General features: G+C 38.4%; 1 protein-coding gene across 8 annotated transcripts in view; it reads left to right on the top strand.

Annotated features, from left to right (window-relative positions):
• HUWE1 (HECT, UBA and WWE domain containing E3 ubiquitin protein ligase 1) overlaps nucleotides 1-16,614 on the top strand; it is a 175,124-nt gene that overhangs the window by 88,583 nt on the left and 69,927 nt on the right. For all 8 annotated transcript variants that reach the window (XM_038587503.1, XM_038587504.1, XM_038587508.1 and 5 more), the window contains 6 exons: nucleotides 5,792-5,898; nucleotides 6,062-6,239; nucleotides 7,646-7,737; nucleotides 8,384-8,595; nucleotides 12,915-12,972; nucleotides 13,977-14,153. In XM_038587503.1, coding sequence (XP_038443431.1) covers nucleotides 5,792-5,898; nucleotides 6,062-6,239; nucleotides 7,646-7,737; nucleotides 8,384-8,595; nucleotides 12,915-12,972; nucleotides 13,977-14,153 — 824 coding nt within the window. The remainder of the gene's footprint in view (nucleotides 1-5,791; nucleotides 5,899-6,061; nucleotides 6,240-7,645; nucleotides 7,738-8,383; nucleotides 8,596-12,914; nucleotides 12,973-13,976; nucleotides 14,154-16,614) is intronic.

The following is a 16,614-nucleotide window of genomic DNA, read 5'->3' as shown; positions in this document are numbered from 1 at the left end:
AATATACCTTCTATACACAGTATATTATAAATCATTTGTGATAAGTAATATTGTACATTTGTTCTGTACTTAACATTGCAAATGTAATAAGTATGTCTTTATTCAATGGTAGTTCCTAATCTTGATCTGGAAAATTCAGTAAGAATGGTTTCCAGTCTTAGAACTGAATGTCAGACCCACAAACTATAATATAGAAAATTGTTTCTCTCTTTTGAAAATGCAGCTTTGGAAGCTGTGGGTACTTTGTAATTATTTGTAAAAACATCTTTGCAATTTTAGGTTGGCGATACTCTGAGTATTGCTGTTGTTAAAACTTTGTTTTTATTAATAGGCATTTATTGAGTGCCATACATATGCAGGACAATGTTTGAGATACGTAGGCTTTTAGAATTCCCTTTAAAACTAAAGGAATGTGGGGATCCCTGGGTGGCGCAGCGGTTTGGCGCCTGCCTTTGGCCCAGGGCGCGATCCTGGAGACCCGGGATCGAGTCCCACGTCGGGCTCCCGGTGCATGGAGCCTGCTTCTCCCTCTACCTGTGTCTCTGCCTCTCTCTCTCTCTCTCTCTCTCTCTCTCTCTGTGTGTGTGACTATCATAAATAAATAAAAATTAAAAAAAAAAAACTAAAGGAATGTAATAGGAAGTGTGGAAATAAAGAAAACCTCCTTATACCAGTGGCACATGTTCTTTTAATACTTTGGGATGTCTGGAGGGGGAGTAGTTTTGGCTACTACAGTTTAGGTACTTGTCCTCTTGCTGAAGTAAATTTGAGTTTTTATATTTTAAGTTTGTATCCTGTGACCTTGCTTAGTAGTTCATACTTTTTAAAATTTCTTAAGATATTCTGTATAGTCTTCTCATTTACAAATAGTTCTTTTTTTAATAATTGTTTTGCTTTTTGTGTCTTACTGCATTGGCAAAGATTTCCAATACAATGCCAAATAGAGGTGGTAAGAATGGACCTCTTTGCTTTGCTCCTGAACTCAGAGGAAGACATTCAGTATTTCACCATTAAGTCAAGATACAGGGAAGAAGGATGACTCTCTCTGGGAAAAAGCTCCAGAACACAGAAAAGCAAGTGCACAGGCATCTTATACAGGAGAAGTTTAAAGGAAGCAGTAAGAGGACATGTGTACATACGGGGTGGGGGCAGGGAGCAGGTGAGCCTTCAGAATGACGCAAGAAGCCAGAAATGAGACTTCAAGTGCTAAAGTAAATATCAGTGGAGGTCAGAACTCCTTCTCTAGAGTCTTAATTCATCCCTGCTATTTGAATTAGCATAGTAACCTTCCTGGTTTCCTGTAAATAAACTTATACTTGAGAGAGACCAAATTTGCAAAGCCAACTCAAAATAATTAGGCCAACAATTATTATTGTATGATATTGTATAAATGATAGTGTAGAATTTTTCACCCTAGACAGGAGACAGGAAAAGAAATTAATGGGGGTCTGAGAATCTGTTATAGTTGGCTGTTTGGTTTGTTGTTTTATTTGTTGGAACTATTCAGGATACCTTACCTGTAGTACTGACCCACATGCAGCAGGAAGTCCCCTTTAAGATACACACACCACCTTAAAATAATAGTAGTTTATCAAAAAATAGTTTAATGTTAATCTGTGTTTTTTAATATTCATTGATTGATTTGAGAGAGAATGCACACAAGCAGAGGGTAGAGCCGGGGAGGGGGATCTCAAGCAGACTCTGTTCAGCATGGATCCCAACACAAGGCTTGATCTCATGACTCCCAAGATTGTGGCCAAAACCAAGAGTCCGATGCTCAACTGATTGAGCCATCCAGGCGCCCCCAGTCTTTTTACCAACTATAGCAACTAGACTGCTTTGTTCTTCATGGAGGGCTTGCTTCTAAGGTTTGAGCTGTTTAGTTAATGTAGTTGGCCAGGAGTTGTGCCATTATTTGGGTAGCCTCTATGTGTCTACGTCACAGAATTAAAAACACCTAATCTTGGACCAAAGATGGTGATGGCAGCCCAATATAAAAGACAAAAAAAATGGCTCAGTGCTCCCTTTTGTGGCAAGACTTGATGAACAAGCTAGATATTCTGGTTGGATCTAGGGTACCTGGATACTAAATATCCACAGAACACAGGTCAGGGTGTATGGATTAGAAGGGAGCAGAGGGTGGAGTGGAATGTATGACCTTGCTGAACAAGAGTTGTGTCATAGAAGATCCAGTAGCCCAAGGGGGTTGGAGGGTGGAGTTTCTAGTGGGCCAGATTACATCAGGGCAGAAATGCCAGGGCAAAATAGTCTAAATGGGAGGGACATCATTGTCTAGACTGAATTGGTGGGGAAAGCTAGGAAGGGCATGGAAGTATCTGATGAGATTGTGCTGTCCTGCTACAATAATTCTGTGCTAAAACCAACCAAATAAGGATTCTGATTCTTCCCAGATTCAACCTCTGACTCTTCTACTTTTTACTCAACTTTTATACTCAACTGTATCCCTTTTAATTTCTCCAACTGCCTTTTCTTCTCCCAGTTCCTATCTTGGCCCTGCTGCACTTTAGTCTGTTTAAGTCTGCTTGTGCTCTGTTTCTTGCCTAGCTTATGCCAACACCATGATGGTTGTTATGGACTACTTAACCAGAGAGGGGGCAGATAGTCAATATGAATATTGAAGACCTCCCAGGGGACAAGAGTTATCTGCATAACTGTTTGCCTGGGCTAGGGCACCTGTTAACATTGCTAGAGTTCTAGTGCTCAGGTAACATTCTCTATTACCATTATATAAGTACTGTCCTTCAGGTTGAGGAAGATGGGAAATGTTGGTGCAGTGACAGTGGAATAATGGAAAGTGAAGCGAGAGACTATCAGATTAGGGGAAATCAGCTGATGAGGCCATGGGAATTGTGATGAGTGAATGTGGCTACCCATTACAGGGTGCCGTTAACATTTGGGAGTGTCACCACTGAGGCTGGGACTATCAGTAATGCTGAAGTCATCATCTAGGATATTGGGTTGATAGAAGTCCTGGCCTAACCCCAAGAATATTTTTTTTCTTCAGGAAAATTCCTTTGGTTTCTTTTAACTTCTATATTCTCTCTTGGAAACACTATTGTATAGCTAGTATGCCTGCCATGTTGATCTCATGTCACTTTTTGCTAGAATTTCTTTGTATAATCTTTCAAGATGCCTATTACATTATCAAATTTTTTATTTTTTTACAAATTTTTTAAATTTCTATTTCCTTATTCTTAAGACACTCTTCGTCTTTACACATTATTGCTGTTTTATGGGTTTTGTAGGTTCTAGAATTTGATTTTCATCATTAATTTTTGAAGCGTTATCTTTCGTTACTTAACTCATAGGAATCAGTTGCTAGGTTCCTTATGGAGCCAGTTGGTTTTTGTGTTTCCTTTTTAAAATTCTAATATTTAGTCATCTTTTAGTTTTAAAAAAGGGTTTAAACTGTCCCACTTAACAGTAGTATTATGACATAGCATTATAGTTAGACCTCTGTAAAATAACGGATTTGATGACTTAGCAACCTCTAGTAGAATATTAATTTTAGTTTATATATACTCAATTTTAGCAACCTCTTGTAATTTAGACGTTTGTGTAAAAAAAAATATAGTATGTATACCATAGGAACCAAAAAAAAGGACTTACGTTTTCCGTAAGTTTATAGTCCATCAGAAGTCTCAAAGGCCATTGATTCGACAACTCTTGGTCCTCAGTAATTGATACATATTTGCCATTTCAAGGACATTTGGAGTAGAGGAAAGGTACTCTATTCACCATCTTGAACTGAGAAAATCCTTTGGTTTCTTTTAGATCTCAGGTATCAGCATTACAAGTTTGTTTTACACATGGTTTACTAATACTGTATGTTTGTGCACCCTTTGTCAGGTTTTAAAATCAAAAATTTTAAATCTCATAAAATGAGTTGAGAAGCCTTGTCTTAGTTGCTCCTAAGAAGTTTAATAACCCATCTAAAACTGTCGGTTTGGTGCTTTTCTCTTACTTGATATTTTTACTTCTAAAAGTTTTTGTGGTTACTGATCTAATCTGCTTTACTATCATTTTTTGAAAGCCAATTTTTATCACATTTTCTTAAAAGTATTGCATTTCACTTGTTAGCATACAGTTTATAGAAGAATTTTATTTGTTCTGAATCCAGTTAGATCTCCTTTTTTCATTGCTGATATATTACTTGCTTTTCTTAGATTTCCCATAGCTTCTAAGCTTTCTCCGTCTTTTCAGAGGGTTATTGGTTTTAATTATTCATGCTATTTGTTTGCAGTATTACTAAATGCTATTTTTTTTCTATTATTTCTAGCTTCACTTTTGGTTACCTTTTAATGAATGCATTAATTTCCTCTTGAGCATTGATAATAGTCTTTACAGCCATGTTAAATATATTGTCAAAAATCGGTCAGATTGATACCAAAAAACTCTTCATGTTGCTAATGGTATTTTAAATAAGCTATATGCTATATGTTGGCAAATTGAACTCCAATAAAAAAATAAAAATAAAAAACTAAATGAAAAAATTGCTGAAAAGCTTTTTAGAAGACATTTTGTGCATTCCATCAGTTTACATTCACTTCAACCCAGCACCCCTCTTCCCATCTTAAATATTTTCCCTGCATTTTAAACAAAAAAGGATGTGTTTTTAGGTTTATCAGCCCTCATAATTGTAGACCAGTTCATATCCACGGTAGTTCATGTATTTAGTGGAATGGTATACAGCCATTCAAATTAAATGAACTGGGGTGCCTGGGTGGCTCAGTCATTGAAGTGGCTGCCTTTGGCTTGGGTCATGATCTCAAGGTCCTGGGATTGAGCTCCACGTCAGGTTCTCTGCTCAGCAGGAAGCCTGCTTCTCTTCTCTCTTCTCTCTCTCTGCCTACTTCTTTTTTTTTTTTAATTTTTTTTTTTTATTTATTTATGATAGTCACAGAGAGAGAAAGAGAGGCAGAGACACAGGCAGAGAGAAGCAGGCTCCATGTACCGGGAGCCCGATGTGGGAATCGATCCTGGGTCTCCAGGATCGTGCCCTAGGCCAAAGGCAGGCGCCAAACCGCTGCGCCACCCAGGGATCCCTCTCTCTGCCTACTTCTTATGCTCACTCATGCTTGCTCACTCTCTGTTAAGTAAGTAAAAATCTTTTTTTAAAAAAACAAATTGAATTGTAGTGACAGGGAAATATAAAAGAATATATGGCATATTATAATTTAAAAGAAACAGGTTATATAGCAATATAACCTCGTTGGTGTAAAAAAATACGCTTATAAAATCTTAATGTTTGTTTTTCATTTACACATATTTCTTAAAATTATACATAAGATGTAGAACTTGATCTGATACACATAGTGAAAGGATTTCAATAATCAAGCTAATTAACAAATCATTTTATGTGACTAAAGCACCTGAAAACTACTCTCGGTATATTTTTCAGTATTCAATATGGTATTATTAATTATCATTATGCGTGTACATTACCCATAAAAGTCTTGAAGGTTTGACACCTAATTCTTTTTTTTTTTTTTTTTTTTTTTTTTTTTTTTTTTTTTATTGGTGTTCAATTTACTAACATACAGAATAACACCCAGTGCCCGTCACCCATTCACTCCCACCCCCCGCCCTCCTCCCCTTCTGACACCTAATTCTTAATAGTGATCTCTTGATTGAGCAGTATTAGGAGCTTTCATTTCAGAGTAAGCACAAGCATTTAAATTGTTGTACATCAAATATGTTTTTTTAAGCCTTTGGAGTTTTGTTAATACCTGTGAAGAATCTCAGTTTCTCCTATTTCTCATCTTTTTAGCTACTGAAGTGGTGACTGTGTTTGTATTTCAAGAACCATCACTGCTCTCCTCACTCCAGGACAATGGATTAACAGATGTCATGCTTCATGCACTGCTTATCAAAGATGTGAGTCAGCTTCTTTTAAAGAATGCTCTGTGCATACCCCTCCCCACAATATACACAAAAGACATACTCCCTACTATCTGCTGTGCAATACCTAATCAAAGTTTTGTGGCATTCTATACCTGAACGCTTTTAGAAGTCTTCAAACACTTGATCTTCTGTCTAGGTTCCTGCTACCCGTGAAGTCCTTGGCTCCCTCCCAAATGTATTCAGTGCACTCTGTTTGAATGCCCGAGGTCTTCAATCATTTGTACAGTGTCAGCCTTTTGAACGTCTTTTCAAAGTTCTTCTGTCTCCAGATTATCTCCCAGCCATGCGAAGGAGGAGGAGTTCTGATCCTCTTGGTAAGTCACTAGGATTTATCTTACAATAATCTGTTCACTGTTGTGTCAAGATTTTAGATGATTATCAAGCCACCAATTGGCAAGAAAATCCTTTATTGACCTTACATCATTTCTCTGCTAGGTGTGCTAAGCTTAATGGGAGTTATCACTAGAGTTGTCATTATATCACTGTATACATCGTATTGCAGGTAGAAAAAGCATACTTCATCCTTACCCTCTGCTCATATTTTCATGCTTCTCAACAGTTCAGTGTGTGTGGGGGGTGTGTTTCAAAAAGTTCAGAGTTTTAATCCAGATGTGACCAGACTTCGGCCATAGAAACCTTTCCCTTCCTAGGCCACCTGTAGGACCAGATCACGTCCCCACGTGGTTCCAGATCTTCGAGCAGTACCTCCGGCCATGTCCTCATGCTCAATTTGCTGCAGCATTTGGGTGGATCAGAAACGGAATTGTAGCAGTGACTTGTACAGGCTATACCCCTTCCTCTTGGGTTAGGGCAAGAGGGGGCAGTCCTGGATTCTCACGTGGGCTCCCAGGAGGCGGGACCTGCACTGCGCCACTATCTCAGTGGGAAAACCCAGAGAAGCAGGAATTACCCAGTGGAGATCTTGGAGGTGAAGTCACCTAGGGCATGGAGTCTGGCAGAGGTGACAGCACAGGGGGAAAAGGGGCTCCTTGGGAGTCCAAATTTCTGCCTATCATCATTCTGTGCCATTTTGATGCCTCAGTGGTGAGAGTTTGAGAGAAGCTGAGGACTTGATCCCAGTGACCTTTGGAAGTTGGCAAATAAGGGATGGTATTCCTCGGACTATCAACAGCTCATTATTAGACGTACTATCATGGTGCTAGTGAATAATGGGTATTAGGGGTAGTATATTTCCGGGTTCACCATCTAGTCTGTAGCAACAGGAGATACAAAGTCTCTAAGATAGTGACAAATGAATAGATTTCCTTCTCAGTGTATTTGAGACCAGATTATTGAAGAATAAGGAGAAGATAGGACTCCAGAAATAATCCAGTTTTTACAAATGTGCTTTGTGCTTTCAGCCACCACTGTAGCATTCTAGCTATTATTATTCTTTATTGGGGCAGCCAGAGGATTAATGGTTTATGCTTCTTTCTTTTCTCTCTCTCTTTACAATACTAGTTCAGACCTTGGCAGTAGAGATTGCCAGGGTAGAATGTAGTATATGCAGTTATTTAAAATATGTTTAATAGACTGATAAGGGTTTCTTCTTCCTCTTCAGTGATTTGCTTTCAGAAGTTAGTCTGAATTCATTTGAGAAAGCATGGCATGAGGAAATCACAGCCACCAGCTCAGATTCTTCTTTTCTCCTCATTGGCAGAGAAAATAGCTCAAACTCTTATTTTCTTCAGTCTTTTAACAGTTCCTTTTTTGCTTTAAGGGGATACTGCATCTAACCTGGGGAGTGCTGTTGATGAGCTCATGAGACATCAGCCCACCCTCAAAACAGATGCAACGACTGCGATCATCAAGGTGGGAAGTGATAAGGCTGACCATGGGCATGAGATAGCAGTTAGGGTTTTTTGTTTTTTGTTTTTGTTTTTGTTTTAAAAAAAACTTGGCCTGTTGGAGGTCATTTGGATTCTTGGACTTAGGCCTAGAAGAGGATTATGTCTGCCTTATTTTCTCCATGTCCTTGGGTTGGTACTTTGTCCCCCTCCCCCAAAAAGTCACTTAGGTATTGCTTTCTTCTATAGGACGTGAACAAGTTGCCAGGATTTAGCTTCTGTTTGTAAAAGCATACTACTTTTTCTAATCTTTGTTTCTTGGTTGTTTTTTTTCCCCCACATTTAGTAGCCCTGCCAGTTGCCTGTTTAGTATATGAGTTCCTGGTGCTTGTGAATAAGGACATGGAGTCAATTAGTTAACATCTATGGGACCTTGAACAAGTTGTTTAACTTCGCTGAACTTCAGTTCCCTTGTTTGTAAAATAGGATTGATGACTATAATCCATGAGTGATGTATGTTACATATATATATGTGTGTGTGTGTGTGTGTATGTATATGTATATAAAGATAAAGTGTTTTGGCACTTATGTGTGTAACACATAGAAAATGCTCCAAAAATGTTAGTTGTCCCATTTCTTATTTACTTAATCCTATTTCCGGTGTCTTTCAGTTACTTGAAGAAATCTGTAATCTTGGAAGAGACCCTAAATACATCTGTCAGAAGCCATCAATCCAGAAGGCAGATGGCACTGCCACTGCTCCTCCTCCAAGGTCTAATCATGCTGCAGAAGAGGCCTCTAGTGAGGATGAAGAGGAGGAAGAAGTACAGGCCATGCAGAGCTTTAATTCTACCCAACAGAATGAAACAGAGCCCAATCAGCAGTAAGTATTCACAAGACAGGTTCCCTAGCCTCGTGATCTTAGGCATGTGATTTTTATCCATAAAAACCAAAGGAGTTAGTTCATTATAAGGTTCTTCCAGCCCTAAGAGTCTAGTTTTTCTTTCTTTAACCATTGTGTGCCATTTATGCCTTCATATTTATATTGGTTATCTTAGCAAGGTGTCTTAAAGTTCATGGAATTGAATCAATTCACTATATCAAGTTGATGGGCTTTTCTCAGAGGACTTTTCCCCCATTGTTGATTTGGCATTTGCATCATTGTTTTGTTTGCATAGGTGAACACATATGAAATATACTTTTGAAGCTTGTCTCCTAAGTGCTTAAAAATTACAGGGTTTTGGGCAGCCTGGGTAGCTCAGCGGTTTAGCGCCACCTTCAGCCCAGGGCCTGATCCTGGAGACCCGGGATCGAGTCCCACGTCAGGCTCCCTCCATGGAGCTTGCTTCTCCCTCTGCCTGTGTCTCTAACTCTCTCTCTCATCTCTCATGAATAAATAAATAAAATCTTTAAAAAAAATTACAGGGTTGGTTTGTTGGTTGGTTTTTGCTCTTGTTTCATTACTCTATTCATTCCAGATATATCTGAAGTCTTTGGAATGTACTATATGATTGTAACCAGGCACAGTAGATATTCCTTCTTATTTCTATTTATTTAAGAGGTTTCTCTTATTTTTTTTTATTTATTCATAAGAGAGAGGCAGAGACACAAGAAGCAGGCTCCATGCAGGGAGCCCAACGTGGGACACGCCCTGGGCTGGAGGTGGCGCTAAACCGCTGAGCCACCCAGGCTGCCCTAAGAGTTTTTTTAACGTAAAAATTTGACTACCTGGGTAATAAGATGGGCTCAAAATCTGCTGGCTGGTAGTGGATAGTGTACCAGGCTCTTTGAACTTATATTGTTCATATGCAAGGGATGCAATGTAACTTGTAGCAGTAGCTCTTAAGTTCATGGTAGAAGAGCGTGTGATCCCTCTGGACTGTCATTCATTTAGTCATTTCATAAGTGCTCTTTTGGTTCATAGATAACTAGTCCTAAGAAAAGCAAGAACATTTTAGGTGTGGATATGAATGGGTTTGGGCTGGTCTTGAAGGATGGCTTGGAACTCAAGAAAAAATTATTGTGGAGTACATAGAAGGAGCAAAAGCCTAGACTCAAACTTTGGTGTGCCCTCTTGGAGCTCAGGAAGTAAGGAGTTTGTTGGTACAAGGTTTGGGTTTGGGGTGGGGAGGTTGTTTCTTTTTGGAAGAGATGCATTAACTACTAAGTACATTGATTTGTTGAGCAGATATCTTACCCTTTTCTGCAAAGGCAACTCTACCTTCATTCTAGCAACATCTTCTATTTTGATTAAAGTGTTCTCTCTCCGGAAGAGGAGGACACCTGAAAGAAAACAAGACTTTAAGTGCAGAGGAGTCAGAATCTGTGCTTCCTTGCCACACCCTTGATTGTTAGCCACCCTGTTGGGATTTGGTTAAAGATTTTATCTATTAATGAGAGAGAGAGAGCGCGCGTGGCAGAGACACAGGCAGAGGGAGAAGCAGGCCCCATGCAAGGAGCCCGACACGGGACTCGATCTCGGGTCTCCAGGATCATGCCCTGGGCTGCCGCCTAGCCGGCTGCCCAACCCCAAGTTACCTTATCTCCTTTTCTGTCTACCAAGTTCCTGCAAAGACAGTTCAAATGTCGAATTCTTAAAGGAGCTTTTCCTTTTACCTCCAAATAAGAAGTCATGTCTTCTGTGTTCTTGCAAAAGTTTTGTTGGAATTATTCATATATTGTAATGGTTTCTCCCATTATTCTGTATGCTCCTCCAGGGCAGGGACAATGTCTCATTTCGTAATGTATCCTGATTGTTTTGTGTATAACAGATAATCTGTCAGTAAATGTTTATTTGGCACTTTGATGGAATGCCTCAGGAGCATTAGAGGAAGGATTTTCTGAATCTTAAATGCCAAGAGAAGTGGGTCCTAATGAAACATGAATAAGAATGAAGAGATAGTAAAAATGTAGACACCCACAAGCATTAATATTCTACCATAGTGTTAGTCATAATGTCACATCTACACTACAGAGGACTCTAGTAATTGCTGTTCCATGGTATTGATGTTTTTCTATACTCTGCATGATCTGGGTGTTCATCACTACCTTATTCACGTAACCTATCTAAGAATCTCATAAATGTTGACACACATACTTTCCCACTTCTGCCACCTTCAGAAGCCTTGATTGTATCACTGTGGATTATTAGGGCTGGAAGGAAAAAAAGCAAGAAACTGCCTAAACTCAACCTCCATCTTGAAAGCCACAATATATTAAAGGAAGTTCTTTTATCTCCTTGTGTGAGGTAGTTACGGTGGGAGTTACTATGTACTTTCTGCCAATATGGGAAGAGCCTTAGAAAAATATACAATGCGTGCCTTCCGTCTCTCCAGAAGTCTTGTTTGTATCCGCTACTTCACTCCCGGTGCAAAATTCTTCAGTGGGACTCCCAAACAAATTCCAGTCACACATGTCTTCATCTGTTGTCCAGTGCCTTAATTAAATGCATGAGTAAATTTTTTCCAATGTTTTTTATTGAGGTTTAATTTCTGTAAATTGCACAGATTTTTAGTTTCCTATTTCTCTACCTTAAAGCAAGGCAGGCTACTTCTTTCTTTTTTTTAATGGAGAGAGAAAGTATGCGCATGTGCGCTCACTTATTGTTGGGGCAGGGGCACAGAGGAAGAAAATCCTCAAGCAGATTCCCCATTGAGTACAGAGCCGAATGCTGGGCTCCATCTCACAACCCTGATATCATGACCTGCCCAAACCAAGAGTTCCTATGTGATGGTCTGAGCCTGGAAGCCAAAAGATGAGGATAGTAAAAAAAAGCGGTTACTGAACAAGCTTATTCCTAGATTTGGATTAAGAACCACTGTTGTTTTCTCTCTTGTTCTCCCCAACTTCTATCTAGCAAATGAAGGAAGTACCTGGGTCCCATTTCATAATATTACTTCGGGTCTTTGCCATTACCTTTGGTTTCTACAAAGGGGCAAGCATTTCAGTTGGGCTAGAGCCACACCTGTACTCCTTAGCTTGTAGAGATAGATTTCTGGATTCTTTCCCAGGAGGTGCATCCAGGCTGGGGTAGATGATTGATAAAAGTAGTAGGGAATGCTACAGTGGTTCTGAGAAGGAACTTTACAGTGAAGGAAAGGTCGCAGTCTTCCCATGGAATCATTCTACTCCTGGCTTATAGGTCCTCCCTTTGTACAGAGTTCTTCCCTAAATTCTTCATTGGGAGTTTTCACAACATCCTTGCCAAGCCCTGTTTCTGGATATTTCATCACTGAAGCCATTCATGATGCCTCTCCACTCGGTCTAGTCTACATTTTGCTGTCAAATGTCTTCATGCCTGGCAAATCTTTATTTATATCTTACCTTGCTTGAAGATAAGGACTATAACTTATTGGGAATTCTCTTGCTTTCTCTCTACCTTCTATTTCTGCCCCTCCCCCCAAATATCTTCAAGGGCCTATATGCAGAATGCTTCTTATTAGACTCAAGTTTTGACCCTTCCTAGGGTTTATCTTCGAGGTAGATTTCGTTTCACTTTAATATATTTTGCAGGTTTTCTTTCCTCTGTTTATTTTTTGCAAAAGCCAAAATTGGACTAAACGCTACATTTTCTGTAGTTATGGCATTACTGCAGCCTTCTCATCTGCAGTGCAATATTAAACTATCAGAAGCAAAAGACCTGATTACAGTTTCTCTGAATAGTTCAGGGACTATTGTGATACAAGTATAAATTGTTAGGAAAGGAGCCTTGGGTATTGGCTTCATCTCTGATTAACTTCTGAATGGTTCTATGCATGGAATTTTGAACAAAATTCAATTCCATCTCCTGTTCTCTATTATAACTTAAAACCTGATGCAAGAACATGGTAAGATTGTATCTTTGTCTAGCTCTTGTCTTCAAGCAAATGTTTCAATAGTCTCTTAATGGAACTGGCTTATTTTTTAGTATTTTCATATTGATGAATTCCTCCTCTGATAGTTTGCCTCAGGAGTTTCTTTTGAGATATGTGCAAATGCTGAGTTTGTGAAAGCTTGGTTTTTCCTTTTGTGCTCTCAACCTAGTCAGGCTAGAAAAAGCTAGCTTCAGAATTGATTTCAGCTTTTTTTTCCTGTACCGTACTAAAGACTAGAAGTCTGATTTAGAGAAAGGACCTAGAATTTCATGCTGTTTCCCTTTCCTCACTTTATTCTCTTGCACTGGTATTGTGAATTTGTGTAACTAACTCTTTTCTCCCTTAACAGGGTTGTTGGTACAGAGGAACGTATTCCTATTCCCCTCATGGATTACATCCTTAATGTGGTAAGATTCATGATAGAGCAAACTGAGTAGAGGTGTGTGTTTTTCTGGAAAATGTCTGGGATTACTAAATAGTCCAGTGATTTCCCCGTTTATTGTCACTGGGGCCCTTAAAGTGTGAAGCAGTGGGGAAAGATGTTGCAAACCTTGTTCTGTGAGATTGGTTTGCCAAACATTGGACAACACTCTTCCCTTTTTTTAGATAATCCCAATTTTCTGTTCATTGTTACTATTCCCCATTGGAATCCACACAGAAGAGTGGCTTTGTTAGGTCAATCCAATATTACATTCTTTGAATGTGTCCCCAAAATATATTTTTCCCATTATTTGCTATTTTCCCCATTAACTTCTCCTTTACTAATATGGCCATTTCTTTTAACTTCCCATGTGTCTCACAGGAAAAAAGGGAAGAATTTGAATTTTCTCAGAATCATTTCCCTATAAGTAGAAGCCCACTTCGCAATTATTCTATCTCGCTAAACACTTCCAAGACTTCCAAAGATCGTTTCTCTTGTGCCTATTTCTTGCCCACATTTTACTTTCTTCCCTTAAAAAATGCTTTGTTTGGTCCAAATCACTCTTCTAGAATTCTGGTTTTCATTTGCATTATGAACACACAATGAGGAAAAGTGTCCACTTTTGCTTCCGGGGGAGAGGCAATACACTATCATGCAAGGAGCAAATTAAGAGATTAGTTCTGATTTTGCCACTAATACATAAGTGTGGCCCTGAGCAAGTCATTTCTCTGGATGCTCTCAAATTACATGACTTTAGGTATGGCCAAAAAGGTAGATTGGGAAGAAGTAATTATTCCTGTGTTTGGTTTTTGTTTTTGTTTTCTTGGATGTTTAGGGACCATATCATATCTCTATCCCTATTTACTTGAGGTTTTGGTATTCTAGAAAATACTGATTTCATGACTACAAGGCTACCCCTGTCTTTACTCCAAGCTGGCCTTTAGTTCCAGGTGTCAGGCTCTAACTTTTTTTAAAATTTTCATTATCTAGATGAAATTTGTGGAATCTATTCTGAGCAACAATACAACAGATGACCACTGCCAGGAATTTGTGAATCAGAAAGGACTCTTGCCTTTGGTTACCATTTTGGGTCTTCCTAATCTGCCCATTGACTTTCCCACATCTGCGGCCTGTCAGGCTGTTGCAGGTGTCTGCAAATCCATATTGGTAAGAGCTTTTGGACAAATATTTTCATTTCTTTTTAGAAATCAATTTTGCAGTACTTCTGTACAAATGTTTTTACTCTGGTCTCCCTTTACTTTCAACTAAAAAAAGAAATTTGTGGTTATGTATTACAAGTGAATTTTGTGACTAATAGTGTGTCATGTTCTCATTGAAAAGTTCACGTTTGTTGAGTGTTTCTAGGTTTGGTATATAGTTCAACCATTAGTAGATCAAGTTCCAAGTTTTGGAACTGGGTTTTATTATTGTGTCATCCTTTCTCATGGATGCTTTTTAACACATTCCTCTGGTATTGTTTAGTCATACAGGGTTTTTTCCTTTTTCAAGCTTGATAGTCATGCATTTTAAGCATAAGTGACCTAGAGTTTATTGCTCAAGTTTTGCCAATAAATTGTTTTATTTACTTTAAATACTAGTAAAATACACATCACATGATGTTTACCTTTTTAACCATTTTTAAGTATATAGTTCAGTAGTGTTAAATACATTTACATTGTTACACCAGCCAATCTCCAGAAGTTTTTCATCTTGCAAAACTGAAATTCTATACTCATTAAACAACAACTCTACATTCTCCTCTCCTTCCCAGCCCCTGGTAAACATTATTCTACTTTCTGTCTCCCTGAATTTTACTGTTCCAGGTATCTCTTGCAAATATAATTCATTAAGGTATTTGTGTTTCTCTGATTGGCTTATTTTGCTTAGCATAATATCTTCAAGATTCATCCATGTTATAGCATATGTCATAATTTCCTTCCTTTTTATGGCTCTGTTGTATGTATAAGCCACATTTTGTTTATCCATTCATTCATTGATAGACCTTTGAGTTGTTTCTACCTCTGGGTTATTTTGAATAGTACTGCTATGAACGTGGGTGTATAAATATTTCTTTAAGACTACGTGTGTGTGTGTGTAGTGAGAGCACTTTAAGGATCTACTTACTCTCAGCAAATTTCAAGTATACAATATAGTATTAACTATAGATACCAAGCTGTATATTAGATCCCCACAATTTACTCATAACTGAAAGTTTGCCCTTCGACCAGCATCTCCACATTTCCCCCCAGCCCCTGACAACCATCATTCTGCTCTCTGGTTCTTATGAATTTGACTTATTTAGATTTTTAATATATTTTATAAATATTTATTTATTTATTTATTATTTAATTATTTATTTACTTATGAGAGAGGGAGAGAGAGGCAGAGACACAGGAGGAGGGAGAAGCAGGCTCCATGCAGGGAGTCCGACGTGGGACTCGATCCCGGGACTCCAGGATCACACCCTGGGCTGAAGGCAGACGCGAAACCGCTGAGCCACCCAGAGATCCCTGACTTCTTTAGATTTTATATAAAAGTATGATCATACCCAAGACTCCTTTCAGTTCTTTTGGTTATATACTTAGAAGTAGAATTGCTGGATTATATGGTAGGTCTATTTTTAATTTTTCAAGAAACCACCATTCTATTTTCCATGGCAACTTTTTCACATTTCACATCATTCCAACCAGCAGTGCACAAAGGTTCCAATTTCTCTTGCATCCTCACCAGCACTCCTTATTTTCTTTTTTTTCTTGATAGTAACCAACATGTAATAGATACAAAATGAGACCACATGGTTTTGATTTGTATCTTCTGTAATTATTATTGATGTTGAGCATCTTTTCACGTGCCTACTGGCTATTTGTGTATCTTTGGAGAGATACAGAAGTCCTTTGCCCATTTTTTAGTGGAGTTGCTTTTTGTTGAGTTGTGGGAGTTTAAATATTATGGATATTAATTCCTTATCAGATAAATGATTTGCAAATATTTTCTCCTGTTCTATGGTTTTCCTTTTACCTCTGTTAATAGTGCCCTTTGATGAATAAAATATTTTAATTCTGATGAAGTCCCATTTTACCGTTTTTTACTGCTGTTGCTGTGCTTTTGGTGTCAAATCTAAGAAATCATTGCCAAATCCAGGGTCATACAGCTCTTACCCTATGGCTTTGTCTATGTGTTTTTATAATTTTAGCTCTTACATTTAGGTCTTTGATCTATTTTGAGTAATTTTTTTATATGGTGTAAGGTAAGGTCCAGCTTGATTCTTTTGCACATGTATAACCAGTTTTTCCAGCACTATTTTTGAAAAGACTGTTCTTTCCCTGTTGCACCTTTGTCTTGGTACCCTTGTCAAAGATAGTTTGACCATAGATGTGAGGGCTTATCTGGGGATTTTATTATATTATGTTGGTCTTGGTGTCTGTCTTGATGCCAGTACCACGTTTTTTATTACTGTAGCTTTGTGATAAGTTTGGAGATCAGTAGGTGTGAGAATTCCAACTCTGTTCTTTTTCAAGATAGTTATATGTATTTGGGGTTCCTTGGAATTCTTTTACAGATTTTAAATTTCTATTTCTGCCCCCCCCCGCCATTGATATTTTTATAGGGATTGCATTAAATCCATGAA

The sequence above is a fragment of the Canis lupus genome, chromosome X, assembly GCF_011100685.1.
Source record: "Canis lupus familiaris isolate Mischka breed German Shepherd chromosome X, alternate assembly UU_Cfam_GSD_1.0, whole genome shotgun sequence".
In the NCBI taxonomy this organism is placed as follows: Eukaryota; Metazoa; Chordata; class Mammalia; order Carnivora; family Canidae; genus Canis; species Canis lupus.
The sequence above is the reverse complement of the archived record's forward strand: the minus strand, read 5'-3'. Positions and strand labels throughout refer to the sequence as shown.